The following is a 14,950-nucleotide window of genomic DNA, read 5'->3' on the forward strand; positions in this document are numbered from 1 at the left end:
TTTGTTTCACGACAACTAAACTAAAAAATTTAAATCAAGAAATTTACACCTTATAAAAAATTAACCTTGTTTTATTTTTTATAGTTGTTGTAAACTTTATAAGTAGGATAATATAAGGGTAGTACTGGAATGAAAGTTTTATCTTTCTTGCATTTCCTCCAAATGGACTAAAATGTTACAGTAAATGTCAATTTAAGGGAGGTAAGTGAGGTTTTAAAAATTTTAAAAGAATTGAGTGATATTATGAGAAATGTCGGAGAAGGTTTCTGAAATTATCCCAAAAGTAAAACCCCCTAATAGCCATCATTACTACTACTTCGCTGACCAAAAAATTAAAACCTTGGCTATACCCCATAAGCGCTGACTGTTGATAGGGCCAGACCAACCCAAGTTTGTCTAATCAACCTTGTATATTATTGGATTGGGCAGAGTTTGAGCTTCAAATTTGAGATTTGATTAAATTATGAGCTAAATTTGGATTTAATGAGGCTTATTCCGATATAATTAAGTATATAAGTATATATTTTTTATTAATAATGATGCATATTTTTAATAATTATATTTATTATTGCATACATCCGTATAATTTATATATAATGGTAAAATAAAATAAATACTATATGCATACTCTAATATCTTTATGAGTTGAGTATGAGTCGAGTGTGTTTGATAAATTTGAAATTTGAAATCTAAATTCATTAAGTTTGAATTTTTAAGTACTACATTTGATATATTTGAGCATATATTACATTAATTGATAAATGAATAGATTATTACTTATTTTTTGAGCAAGTTTTGTCCAAGAAATTCAGTGCCGCTTAATTAATCAGATATTCTAATTTTAGTCATCAGATGCGTTTAAACATGTTAAAATCTGAACTCATTAAGTTTAATTACTAAATTAGATTATCAAACGAGGCCACGTAATAGACTCGAAATTCTAATTCGAAAGCTCTACTTTGGCCCCATTGAGGAGATGAATTTCTTAGGTGTTTGCCTAAAATTTTATTGTAAATTAACTTAGAAGTTGTAGGAAAAATTTTTAAAATATAAACTTTTGTTCTTTCTTTCTTTTTCTTTTTTTATTTTCTTTCTTTCTTTCTTTTTTCTTTTCTTCCTCTCTTCTTCTTCACCCTTCCCCCTCCCCCTCCCTCGCCACTTTCCCTCCCCCGGCCGAAAGTTCCATTAGCAGAAACAATTTTTTTTTCTTTTTCTCTTCCTCTCTTCTCCCTCTCCCCTTTTCCTCCCCCTACCCCTCACCCGTCGAATGTTGCAACAACAGAAACAAATTTTTTTTTTACTTTTTCTCTCCCCCTCTTTTCCCTCTGCCTCTCCCCCTTCCCCCTCCATCTCCTGCCAACTCTTTCTCCCCGGTCGAAAGTTACAGCAATAGAAACAACTTTTTTTTTTGTTTTTTCTCTCCCCTCTTCTCCCTTCCCCTTCCCTTCCCTCTTTCTCTCTCCCTCCCCCTCACCAGATCGTGGTTTTGACTTGGTCGCGACCAAATCGGGCAGAAGGGGAAGGAGAAATGAAGGAGAAGGGGAGGAGGAGGTGAGAGAGAGGAATAAGAGAAAGAAAAAAAAAAGTTGTGGCCAGAACTGGCGGCGGAGGTGGTGGTGGCTTGAGATGGAAGAAGAAAGGAGGAAAGAAACAAATTTTATGTGTTTTGGGTATTTTAAAGTGAATAATTTAAAAATTTTGAGAATTTTTTTGATATTACTATATTTAAAATTGTTAAAAAAAACTGGTAGGAGTTGAACTTGACATAAAACTCATTTGCCAAACAGGCCCTTTATTGTGTCACTTAACGTTTGGACTTCTCAAAACAACCTCGATTGACATTCCTATCAAAAACTAGGTTGCGTCTGCCTGGACCCCTTCGAAGGACTTAGAATCATTGGTTTACCATTTCAGCCTAGGGATGTAATGATGGCATTTAGAGGAAAAAAATAGGGATATTTCCTTCTTTTGTATGGGCTCATTAAATACTAACTTAAACCCAAAATTCAACTAGTGCAGCTAGTGAAGCTATAAGTTTTTACTTTTAGCTTAGGGAGAGATGAATAAAAGATGGAACTGAATCGAGGAAAAAAAAATTGGATTTCAGCTTCCAATCAGGCCTTGTTCCCATTCAAGAGGGAACCCTCTAAAAGATATTTTCGAAGCAGATATCACAGCCTGGTGATCCCTAGGTTGCAGCACGTCCGCCCGTTAACTTCTCGCACCACTGCTGTCGTTTATAGAACCGACCCCTTGGACCTTTGAAGAAAAGTGGAAGACCCCGCTTTAATGTTGAGTTAGAATAACGAGCTGCTCAGCGATGGTCGGCGAAACGATTGAGAGTAGTTGGTATCCTTACCAAGCTAGCATTTTCATAAGGCTTCTTTACAAGATGCTGACCTGGGAAGGTAAAAGCAACGGTTTCATCTATGGTGGAAAGCTAACTCATCTGTGCATGGTGGGAAGAGCAAAGGAAATTTGGCCAAGACATTATTGTGGGGCCGGGCAGGATGCAGCTATTAAATGAACTACTGGATACCGGGGTTGATTATGGGTCCCATTGTATTTCTAGGAAAAATAAAATGTAAGTCTCTCAACAACTCATGAGCACTCATTTGCACCCAAAAATTGGCATCAACCAGGGAGCAGCTCCCCAGGCCAAATTGGTCAAATGCAATAATCCTTGGAGATATGTGGAAATGAAGCCATGTGTACTCCAATTTTAAACTATAAATGCTTACCTGATGAAGAGTTATGACTGTTGTAGACACCAAATTTTTGTCAATTTTTAATATTTTCTTGAATTTTTTCTATTTAATGAATTATTTATTTTCTTACATTTTAATGTGTATTTTTCTCATTTTTGTAGATTTGTTTTTGGAAAAGAAAAAAAAACAACAAAACAAAAGAGAAAAATCAAGAAATCAAAAATCATTTCATCATTTTCCCTACCAAAACAACTATTAACCCATTCCACACTCAATTGCCAGGCACCTTTCTTTTCATTAGCTAAGAAACCATCATTTTGGGCAATCCAACACACAAAACTCCCCACCTTTTACTTCCTCAATCTCCTCTCTCGGCTCTCTCCCTGAGGACACAACAGGGAAGCCAAAAAGAAAAAAAGAAAATCTCCATCCTTCTCGGCTCTCTCCCTCACAGAACAAAAAGAAGAAAACACTCCCTCACTTTGCACACGGCTCACTCTCTCCCTCTCTCGGACCTGGGCAGAGGAAAGAAACAGAAAACACACAAGAAGAAGAAGAAAAATCCCCCTCAATCTCTCGGTTCTCCTTTCTCTTTCCCCTCTCAATCTCACACACACCTACATTGAGGTAATTTTAGTTTTGTTTAGCACATTAAGGCCATGCTTCATTGTTTAATTTTCTTTTGCTTTTGCTGGTTTCCTTGTTGTTGTTGTATTGTTAAAAAATTGGGAAATGGCATGAACCAGATTTAGGAAAAGGAAAGGTTTCTTGTGAATGCATGTTAATTGTTTGAAAAAATGCCAAAAAGAATTTTAGGGACTGTTTTACCTTAATGTAGTCTTTTGTTGTTGTTTTCTGGTTAGCTAAGATTATAGTTGTAATGTAGAGATTATAAGGAGTATTGTAATATATTTTTTATGATTTTTGGTGGGGGTTTAAAGGTTTTAAGAAAATAAAAACTGGACTGATTTCTTGGCTTTTTGGCCACTTTAGGGCCAATTTTTGTTAAAACTAAGCCCGAAAATGGAATCTACGCGAAAAATCGAGTGAGGGGGTGTATTTTGACGACCGCCGCCGCCGGCGGTCGCCATGGCCGCCAGCTGAAGCTGCCTCAGCTGGCCGAAGAAGAAGGAAAAAGAAACGGCTGAAGGTGGAGGAAGAGGAAAAAAAGACACAAAAAAAAAAGAGGCTCTCGGCTCTCTCTGGGCTGGACCGAAAAGAAGAAGGAAAAAAAAAAGAGAAAAACTCCTCTCTCCCTCTCGGCTCTCCTCTCTCCCAAATTTTTTCCAACATATTTGCACACAACAAGGCAGCAATCGGTTGGATTGGAGCTTGGCAATTTCATAAAAAATCTTGGCAAAGGGACCAAACTCTTCATTGAGGTATTTATCTCCCTTTTTTCCAGCTTTTCTTTTTTTAATTAACTAGATTGAATGTATGCGTGGTTACCTTTTTTATTGCTTATTTTTGCTGGTTTTTGTTGGTGTTGTATGGATGAAATTTTGGGATGGGTCACTGAACAAAATTAGAAAAAAAGAAACGGTGCTGTGAATGCATGCCAAATGTTTGAAAAAATGTCTAAATGAAAAAATGAATCAAAGAAGTGAATTTGGCGTGTATGTTTTGCTTAAATGGAAGACCATTAGCTAGCAAAGATCTGAAAATGCTTGGTTATCCAAAATTTTGGGAGTTTTTGAGCCTTAAAAGCATTAGAATAATTTTCTTCATTTTTGGGGCTGTTTTGATTTAATGCATCCTTTTGTTGTTGTTTACTTGTCAAACTAAGATTATAGTTGTATTGTAGAAGTTATCAAGAGGGTTTTGGCATAATTTTTATGATTTTTGGTGAAGATGTGAGGGTTTTAAAAAAATAAAAACTGAACTGATATCTTGGCATTTTGACCACTTTCGGCTCATTTTTCGTAAAAACTAACTCCAGAAATGGAATCTACGCGAAAAATGGAGTGGGGAGGTGTATTTTGAGAAATTTTTGGTGACCGGAGAGGTCGCCGGCGACCGCCGCCGCCGCCGGCCGCCATGGCCGCCGGCTGAAGCTTCTTCAGCTGGCCGAAGAAGAAGAAAAAAGAAACGGCTGGAAGTAGAGGAAGAAAAGAAAAGAAGGAAAGAAAGAAAGAAAGAAAAAAGGGGTTTGGGCTAAGATGAGTTTTTTAGGTAGGTTTGTGGTTATTTTGTTAGGTTTTGGGGGATGGGCTTTGGTTTATTTTTCTTTTGGGTTTCGGTTGGGTTAGGAGGTTGGAGCCTATGTATTTTTTGGCTGGGTTTGAGTAATAAAAGACGGGCTGGCCTGTGTGTTTTGGTTTGGGCTTTCAGTTGGGTTTAGGTAGGTTCGGCCCAGGTAAAATAAAAAGGGAGGCCCGATGCCCTTTTCTTGCCCAAATCAGAAACGAACTTGCACTTTAACCCCTGATCTTTAGAGTAGTTTTACTGTGGCCCAAAACATTTTAAATTTCTTTCATGTAGGTCCTTATAGTAATTGTACTTTGGTCCCTGAATTTTATCTTTTATTTAATTTTGACCTCTGAACTTTGGAAAAATATAAATTGTGTCCCCAAAAGTTTTTTCAATTTTTGCAATCCAGTCCCTAGTGAATTTTGACTCTTTTTATTGTGATTGTTTCTTTTCTTTAATAGCTAATTATGTTACTTTTGAATATATTTAACTTGCAATTTTTAGATGTTTCTTAAATTTCTTTGCGTTTGACATGTTAATGTGAATTTAGTATTTTAACATTATTATTTTCTTCAATTAAAGTGGTGCCATGATTCTTTTGTTCATTGTGAGTATAAATAAGACAATTTGACTCCATTTAGTCACCATTTCAAACGGGAGGTACCCCTATTTTTATTATTTCAATGTCAATTACGTGCTCCTATGTGTTTATATATTTTTATATGTTTTATTTATTGCATTTAAATGTTCATTTAAATTTTCTTATATTATATTTGTTTAGTTAATTTTTATAATGATTCGAGAGACATTTAAATACCTCAAAATGTAATAGATAGGATAACTAATTTTATTTTGTCATATTTTTCCCATTTTAGATTGTAGTTAGATTCCCCGATGTAATAGATAGGTTGCGTGTTTATGTGGCTTATGTGTTATGTGTTTTATCCGCTTTTCTTAGGATTTTGGCATCTAAATATTATGTTTACGTGTTATGTGCTACGTGTTCTTACGTGTTTATTTGTTTTAATTTATGTTTTATTTGTTTCACTATGAATTGTTAATGCATGACGTCACCACACTAGTCCAACGCTAGTTGTGGCTTTTCCCTCTATTTACTTGCTAGTCCAACGCTAGTAAGGATTTTTAGAAATGGGCTAGTCCAACGCTAGACCCTTTAGGTCATCTTGCGCTAGATTCATCTTTGTGTGTTATTCACTACATTTTCATGCATATTTTCATTTTTAGGATCTTTTGTCATTCGTATGATATTCCCTACTATATTATCCCCTACCCTCTATAGGTGCTAATCATGTCATTTAGAGTTACATCTCATTTAAATTAGTTCATTTGCTTGTTCATTTTAGGATAATTATTTTTCAAACATGGGAAATGGGTGATTATAACTTTTTAGTTTAAATACCCTATTAATCCATGTATAAGAAAATTATGTCACAAGTTTTTTTCTGCCTCCCGTACCCTTTATGTTGCATTTCCTTTTTCTTTGATCACTTATATATATGTATATAATTTAATTTCTTTTCTTTTATTTTATTTTCTTTTTCATCATTTGCATCCTCGTGACACCTTCGAGGATTCATTTTGGCCTTCGCAATAAATGTGATTGGTTCAATTAAACCCTTGAATGAACATTTTGTCCCTTTCGATATTTTATAAATTTAGATTTGCATTCATGTAGAAAACATTCAAATATGATAAAGTTAAGGGTTAGATTAGAAAAAATTTTGACTAAACCTCGCAACTAGCTTAGACTAGGTTGAAAGGGTGCCTTAGGTTTGAGTCAATTAAACCTTTGCCTTCCCTTTCTTCAACCGTGACTCCCGAACATATTTTCTCTTGTTTTCAAAGACCTGGAGTTGTCAAAAAGGGTTTTGATTTATTTTATTTTTGTCAAAAATATTTTTTTGGGTGACTTGGTACACAAAAACTCCATACCAAGTGGCGACTCCTATTTTTTCTTGAAAACCCTTTTAGACTAAATTTTGGACCCAAATTGTCGCATTTTTTTAAGTCCCATTCTAGGTCCCCCTGTCACTTATTTTTAAATAAGATCACATCTTTTATAAATCACCTTTATATTTATTTTTCTTGTAAAAAATGGGGCGCGACAACTGTTTAAATTTAATTATTAGTTGACGTAAATGAGTAATTATATGCATAAATAATTAAAAGAAATTAATTTTATATAATTTTATTTTTACAAAAATAAATTTATTATAAATTTATTGAAGAATCTTGGTTTATAAGGTTATAGTAATTTGGTAATTACAATACTTAGGGTAGTTATATTGGCAAAATGTGATTAGGTAATTAGAGCAAAAATTAAAAGGTTTTCCCTAAGGATAAAATTGAAAGTTTAGAAAATGACATTAAAAAGCTTACACTAACTGCGATCCCTCTAACTTTTTATATTGCATAGATAGTGGCTTTTTAACTGGAATCAAAATTATAGATGAATAATTAGAAACATAATTAACATAGTGTTACAAAAAAAAACCAGAATCGTGACATAATTGACGTGGTAAATTTTAATTTAAATTTAGAAATTAGATAAGTAATCTTATACGCAACATGGTGACTTTCAAATCGATATCAAATTTGTAGATGAGTAATTATAAATATAATTAACATAGTACACCAAGAAACTATAATTGAGATTATAGATAAAATAATCATAAATATAAATCACATAATACAAAAGTTTCAGAGATTGAACGTTTGAACTATTGAAATAAGTTCAAATAACTAGATAGTTACCAACTTAAGTTCTAACTCCGCAACTAGTTGTACTAGACATGACAAACTGTAAATCACAAAATTAACTAGTAAAATAGTGTCAAAATTTGAGAATTTTTAAATATTAACATTATCTAATGATAAGGATACCCAATTATAGTAAAAATCAAAATTTACTCTTAAAAGTAAGTGCTGAATTAAAAGATTTTGTTGTGATAAGGATTATCTAATGAGAGTAAATCCATTGAAACAAACAAGCAACGATATCTAGATAAATGTCAATTACAATCTCGTATTCAAATTAATATACATATCCAAACAATGCACTTGACGATAAAGTAAAGAGGTGAGACCCAACACATTATTTAAAACACAAACATTCTTTAGAGTAGTTACAGTAGTTATATTGGTAAAATGTGATTAAGTAGTCATAGCAACAATTAGTTTTTCTTTAAAGATAAAATAGAAAGTTTGAAAAATGACATAAAAATGTTTACACTAACTGCGATCTCTCTAACTTTATATGTTGAATAGATAGTAGCTTTTTAATTAGAATCAAAATTATAGATGATTTATTAGAAACATAATTAACACGGTACTTCAAGAAACTAGAATTGTGACATAATTGACCTAGTAGATTTTAATTTAAATTTAGCAATTAGATAAGTAATCTCATACGTACATGGTGACTTTTAAATTAATATCGAATTTGTAGATGAGTAATCATAAACCTAATTAACATAGTACTCCAAGAAACTAGAATTGAGATTGTAGATAAAATAATCATAAATTTTAGAAGAAAATACTCTCCTCTTTGAATAATAAAAAATATAGAGTGGCAAGTATTAATCTCTTTTCCTTGGTAATCTTATTAATATTGAAAAATATATATAAAGATTAAGAGGGGGAGGGGGAGAGGGAGTAAGAGAAAGAGAGACCTAGAATGTGTCTTATGCACTAACATAATATTAAGTACCAATCATTCATTGACTTTTCTTTTTCTTTACTTACAATTGATCATTAATTCATTTTGCATGCTCTTATAACATTAAGTTAAAAAAAATTACTCATGGTTTGGGGATTGCATCGCATATTTCATGAATTTTCACAAAAAAAAAAATGATCTACACAAATAGGAGTGCAAACAAGCCAAGTCGAATCGAGTTTTGAATTTATCGAGTCGAGTCACACTTATTTATACGCGAGCTCGAGCTCGAAAAATGAAGCTCGAGCTCGGCTCGATGTAGGAAAAGGAAAACTCAAGATCAACTCGCTTATGGCTCGCGAGCTTAGCTCGAATTCTGGCTCGCGAGCAGCTCGAATTTCGCTCGATTTTCTGACTCGCATGAAGCTCGAAGTCAGCTCGATTTCTAGCTCGTTAGGAGCTCGAGTTCGAACTCGAAAACAACTCGATTTTCTGGAAATTTAAGCAAGAAAACAGCATTTTTGTCCGCATATTTTTGACAAAATTTGAGCATGATAACAATAATTTTTCACATATTCTTGATCTTGAGGCCTACAAATTATGCACTAATACAATCATAAATGTCCAAATGTCCACTAATACAAATTATCCAAATGTCCATAAATATCCACTAGTACAAATTATCCAAATGTCCATAAGAAGTCTAAATAATACCAGCTTGTTGTCCACAAAAACCAAGGCATGACATGAAGCGAGAATTTCCTGAGTGCGTCCTGGAACTTTACTCATTTCTGTTTCTAATTCCTCACGATCAGTTAGTCCACCAACTCTAGAAAATTCCTAAAGATTAAAAAAGTCATAAGAAAAATGATTTGGCAAAAATGCAAATGCCAAATACGAATTTTCAAGCTTCTAATTTTCATACCATATCATCAGATGTCATTGTGCCAGTCTTGTCAACTCATACAACTCATATCCAACAAATATCCTGAAGTTTCATGAGTATAATCACATTAAAAGAGAAAAGCAAACTGACAAGCATGCTAATCAAACTATATAATATAAGAGCTTTTAATAATTAGTCTCATGATACCAACAAATATGAGTTATTCAATTTGACACCTGTCATCAAACAAGTAGCAGAAACCCACCAATAAAAGGTAATCCAACATTCAATAATAAAAATCTTATCCAAATTGCTCCATATGACAAGTCTGCTAACAAATACAAGCTGACCCTTACTGATACAACACAGCAACATGGCAGAGGCACCCAAGTGACCCAAGCCAGTACATGATTCCATTACAAACCTCCACTAATGGATACAAGACAACGCATCCTAACTAATATCATTTCAAATTCTCTTCCCAGCCAGAGAAAAAGAGTGTTTATGTGTTCTACATATAGAAGTAAAACATTCACTCTAACGTTCTTCCCTTTATTAGTACTAAATATAGTTCAGTACCAGCAATGCATCCACTAATAACAGAGAACTCATATCTCGTCACACAGTATGATTGCCAAGGTAACTAAAAAGTATTAAGCATGAAATAAACCATCAACAATCTTGTCTACATTGGATACAAAATAGTAACTAGCAGCCATACACCCAAATTTGCACAAGGTCGCACTATGATAATCTATATCACAAGCAGCTCATTTGTTTGGATTTGTCGACCAACAACCTCATATCCTGAACAAGTACAAATTTGATTACACGGAGATCAAATCCAGCATTCTAACAACTTCAGAAAAATTGATGTAACTTCAAAATTAAAAGCATTGAGGTCTTAATACCATGAGTTACAATTGGACAAAACTCTAAATAGGAAATTAAAGGTGAATTACCTCAAACATCTCCGAAGTCAAGAAATAGGCAACACAATCTCTTGTCTATCCTTCAATTTCTGAAAAAAAAAAAAGAAATTAAGAAATAGTAAGGCCGAATTTAAATATTATGCGTGATAATTTTGTTTTTTTTGTTATCTTTTCCTTTTTCTTCACTCCATGTAGCTTACGACACCAATCTCTAACACACATCAACATTTCTACAGTTCTGGAGCCAAGGAAGCACGGTAAGAGTCGATTACTCTGGTTCCAGCACTAAATGTAACTTCTGAAGCCACAGTGCTTATTAGAATGGCTAAAATTTCAGCAGCTATCTTGGGAAGAATCTTGTATTTTATTGTGTCTTTTCACCACTTCAAGGCATCCAAATTCACAATGTCTACCGTTGAATCATCTGCAGCTGTGAAGAGACCATCTTCAAAGTAGGTATCCAACTCATTATTGACGGGTTGAACACTCTCAATGGTAGCAATATGGGTAAGAAATTCACTCATACCTGAAACATGAGACACTGATGAAGATGCACTACTGCTGCTCTTGGTTGGGTGATCATTGCCGATTAGTAGTTGAGAAGATGATCCACTTTGGCTTGAAACATGTATCTCCACATATTTATCATATAGGTCATACAAGGCTTGTCGAACCTTGCCTATATTGCTTTGCACTTCATGTGGAGGATAAAGCAATGGAAAGCAATAGTTTATGACTCTCATCTTGCATCTGGGATCCAAAATAGCTGCTATAGATATTAACAAATTACATTCTCCCCAGTACTTATCAAATTTTAGCTTCATCTTTTGCACCATTGACCGGACAAAGCTATTTTCATCATCAACCTTACTATCTAGTAGTACTTTTATCCAACAAACTTCATTTAGATACAAAGTTGCTGTCGGATAATCACTACCAGATATCACATGAGTTGCTGTCCAAAAAGCTTTTAAAATATTGCACACTTTTGAAACCTTTTTCCAATCTTCTGTGGTTGGACAGAAATCATAATTTGGCTCTCTATCTCTGTATCTTGGAAAAATATCTTGAAACTTCAGTGCACAAGTCAGCATCTCATAAGTAGAATTCCACCTTGTTTTGCAATCATAAATTAGCATTTTTTCTGGCAACTGCAGTTGGTGTACAATTTCAGCAAATTGCAAGTATATTTCATCTGTCTTATTGATAAACTCCACACTGTCCCTGATTGTGTCAATTATTTCCTTGATTTGCTGAGTCCGTCTTGAACCATCAAATTCAGTATATGAGCACAACATCTCACATGAAACAACTTTTCTTTTGCTAATAGACACTTGTTTTGGGAGAAAGTATCCTTCAAACATCTCAGTGCACTGTCATTATTTGAGGCATTATCGACTGAGATTGTATAAACCTTGCTCACAATTCGCCAATCCGTTAAACATTTGAAAATAGCATCCGCAATTTGGATGCTCCGATGTGGAGGAAGAACGTGCACAAAGTTGAGAACCCGTTTCTGCAATCTCCAGTTACTATCAATCCAATGCCCGGTTATAACTATATACTCATTTTTTTGGTTCTTGGATTTCCAAAAATCTGTAGTCAAGCTGATTTTCTTGACTTTCTTTAATTGCTTTTTCAATTTTGTCTTCTCTCTTTCATAAACTGATGTGTAGTCATTTTTGTTCATAGTCCGATTGATTCTTTGCCATTCGGGCATCCCTCTTTTTTGCATCAAATTGAAGCCTTCTTCCTCCACAATTGAAAATGGATGCTCATGCATAAGCATCCATTCAGCAGTAGCTTCTCTCGTGGCTGTCATATCAAACCTCCGAAGTGAAGGTAGGTTTGAGAAGCTTCGACAGAATCAGAAGATGGGAAATTGATCTTTATTTGTTGTGTTGCTTTTTTGAGTTTTTGCAATCGGATAGCACATGACTTCCTATGCCTTAACAAACTTGAAGTTGTACTGGTTTTCGTCTTCTTGAACTTTGCATGACAATGAATACACTCCGACATAAGAGTTTTTTGATGGCTAACTTCAACATCTTTGAAGTCATCCCATGCTACTGATTTTTTTATCCTTTTTTTTTTCGAAAAGCATCCAAGCCATCATCCGCAGCAGCTTCTTCCACAACTGTTTCAGTGATTGTATGCGTATCACCTTCTAATGCTTCATCTTCACTTCCTAATTCTTCATCACCAAGAGAGAATTCCAACTCTTCGTCAATGTTAACAGCAATACCCTTGTCAGTGATATTCACCGGACTAGCGGAATCACCAACTGATCTAATAATTGGTGAAGACTGCTCTTGGTTAGACGTATCCATTTTATATTCTCAATTTTTTTTAACTATACCAAAAGAAAAAAAAAGGACATAAGCAGCATTCTTTAATTCCAAAAACATATTACTATTACTAGGAAACAAGTTAGTAGTAGTAATTATTTTCAAGAAACAAGAGGATATCAAGTCTCATAATGACAAGAACACATGACCATGGAATAATAATAAGTAGCTTGCACTGTCAACACAGTTTTCACCCCCAAAGAAACAAGTAAAAAACCATAAAATCATGTTTACTATAATTGAATGAAGGTAGAGATAGTTTTCACCCACACATACAAGTCCCATAGTAGCAAGAATACACGAAACCTGACCTAGTCCCTTGGGGTTAAATGACGGAAGGCTTCCTGACTGCCTTGTTCCCTCATTTTGGAATTTTTCTTCACTAGATTTTTAAGTAATTTATCTGTATGTCTCCTTAAATGCCATTGTCCCATAGTTACTACAAGATCTAGAGAAATATCAAGCCTCTTAGCACTGTCTCACTAGTATGTCAAACGAATTTTAGCTAATTTGACAAATCAACTTTTCTTATTAATATATCTTCATTTCATTTTGCCCTCAAAAAAGTTTTTAAACTCAATATTTTGCTCTTTTTAGGGATCTGCATAAATGAATTAATAGAATATAACACCATGGTAAGCTGTGGAACTTATCAAGCTATTCCAAACATTAATCTTCTCTGAAGAATTGATAACAAACAATTATGCAACTATGATATTCGTCCTTTATTTTTAGAATCCAAAAAAATATACAATTTAAGCATTATTATTAGCAAAACACGGGACATCACAAATTTAGTGCCAATCTAGGCATAATTATTATCAAAACACTTTCACAAAGAGCTCTAGCACTTGTTCCTATTCATATTTTCAGTGAGCGTGTTTGATCAGGCTTTTAAATGGGAGTCTCTTTTCACTTTGCCAAACTGGTGCTAACGCTTCATATATAGAAATCATAAGTGCCAGAGCTCATGGTAGAGAAACAAGTGCAGAAATTCAGATTCCAATGTGGATCACCTTCCAGATTCCAAACAAAAAATGAAAAGGAAAAGAAAAAGAACCTGAGTACATACCTGCAAAATCTAGGAAGAAAATCTAGTGGATTGATTTGAGGATGTTGGACAAGGTAGGGAGTGGTGGAGATGGGCTCAGTGGGTTGCAGACTTGTGCCGCTGGAAAAGTTTAGACAAAGCCCTGAGATGGGAATGCGCCAGAAAGCTGGTTGGGTTCGGAAAGGCCGTCAGTCAGCCTCGTGTGAGAAAAGAGGGAAAGTAAAGTGCTAGAGTAGAGCTTCTTGCACGGCTTGGAGGTTGCTGAAGTGGGAAAGCAAAGAAACTCAGATTCTTGCGCAGCTTGGAGGTTGCTGAAGTGGCGCTGGCAGAAGTGATGGAGATGGAGCTAGCAGTAGCAGCGATGGCAGTAGCGGAAGTGGGAATTGGGAGTTTGGGACTTGGGAGTTGGGAGTTGGGACTTGGGATAGTCGGCACTCGGCAGAGAAAGCTTGGAGGTTGCTGAGGAGCTGCCGGCAGTGGTGGAGGTGGAGCTAGCAGAGATGGCGGTGGCGGAAGTGGGACTTGGGACTCGGGACAGTCGGCACTCGGCAGAGAAAGCTTGGAGGTTGCCGAGGAGCTACGAGAAGTCATGGAGGTGGGACTTGGGAGTTTGGCAGCTGGGACAGTCGGTCGGCGGAGGAAGAAGATCGATCGAAGGAAGTGAGGAAGGAGTGAGCAGAGAAGTTAACCTAATCGAAGGAAGGAGAAAAATTAGGTAGCCTAATCGAAGGAGTGAGCAGAGAAATTGTAAATCTTAATTGATTCAGGGGTATTTTTATAATTTCACATTTACTCGAGCCCAACGAGCAGCTCGTCGAGCTATCGAGCCTAAGAAACGAAGGCTTGAGCTCGCCTCGTTTGTCTTAACGAATGGCTCGAGCTCGGTCAACACAAGCTCGAGCTGAGTTTCGCGAGCAGCTCGAGTCGCCAGCAGGCCTAACTTCAGTTAATATAAACTTTGCCGGTTACCTTTGGCCCCAAACAAATAGACTAAGATGCCTATGCTGAGCTGTCATCTTAGCAATAGTTCTGCCTACGGTGCATAATTGATCCGACTTTCCACCATAGAAGCAACCTAAAACCAACCACCAAAGTTTTAGCAAGACGTCAGAAGGGAAACTCGAATGTATTGATCGAGCTTACCTCCTGCATTCAT

The 14,950-nt window shown here is 35.3% G+C and overlaps 1 protein-coding gene and 1 long non-coding RNA gene across 2 annotated transcripts; one reads left to right on the forward strand and one right to left on the reverse strand.

Moving 5' to 3' along the window:
- Nucleotides 1-1,681: 1,681 nt before the first annotated feature.
- Nucleotides 1,682-4,372, forward strand: LOC140011501 (uncharacterized). Its single transcript, XR_011818686.1, has 2 exons — nt 1,682-3,335; nt 3,702-4,372. It is a non-coding gene; the product is annotated as an uncharacterized lncRNA (long non-coding RNA).
- A 6,400-nt stretch (nt 4,373-10,772) lies between these two features.
- Nucleotides 10,773-12,217, reverse strand: LOC113723006 (zinc finger BED domain-containing protein RICESLEEPER 2-like). Its single transcript, XM_027246273.1, has 2 exons — nt 11,810-12,217; nt 10,773-11,768 (listed from the first exon to the last, which is right to left on the reverse strand). The coding sequence occupies exons 1-2, from the start codon at nt 12,215-12,217 to the stop codon at nt 10,773-10,775; spliced, it is 1,404 nt and encodes a 467-aa protein (XP_027102074.1).
- Nucleotides 12,218-14,950: the final 2,733 nt, after the last annotated feature.

This window comes from Coffea arabica, chromosome 7e (assembly GCF_036785885.1).
Source record: "Coffea arabica cultivar ET-39 chromosome 7e, Coffea Arabica ET-39 HiFi, whole genome shotgun sequence".
In the NCBI taxonomy this organism is placed as follows: domain Eukaryota; kingdom Viridiplantae; phylum Streptophyta; class Magnoliopsida; order Gentianales; family Rubiaceae; genus Coffea; species Coffea arabica.

Coding starts and splice junctions, on each gene's coding strand:
- LOC113723006 (XM_027246273.1), bottom strand. CDS start 12,217: ATGACAGCCACGAGAGAAGCTACTGCTGAATGGATGCTTATGCATGAG. Junction 11,769..11,809: donor ATTGGCGAATTGTGAGCAAG/GTTTATACAATC, acceptor AAATAATGACAG/TGCACTGAGATGTTTGAAGG.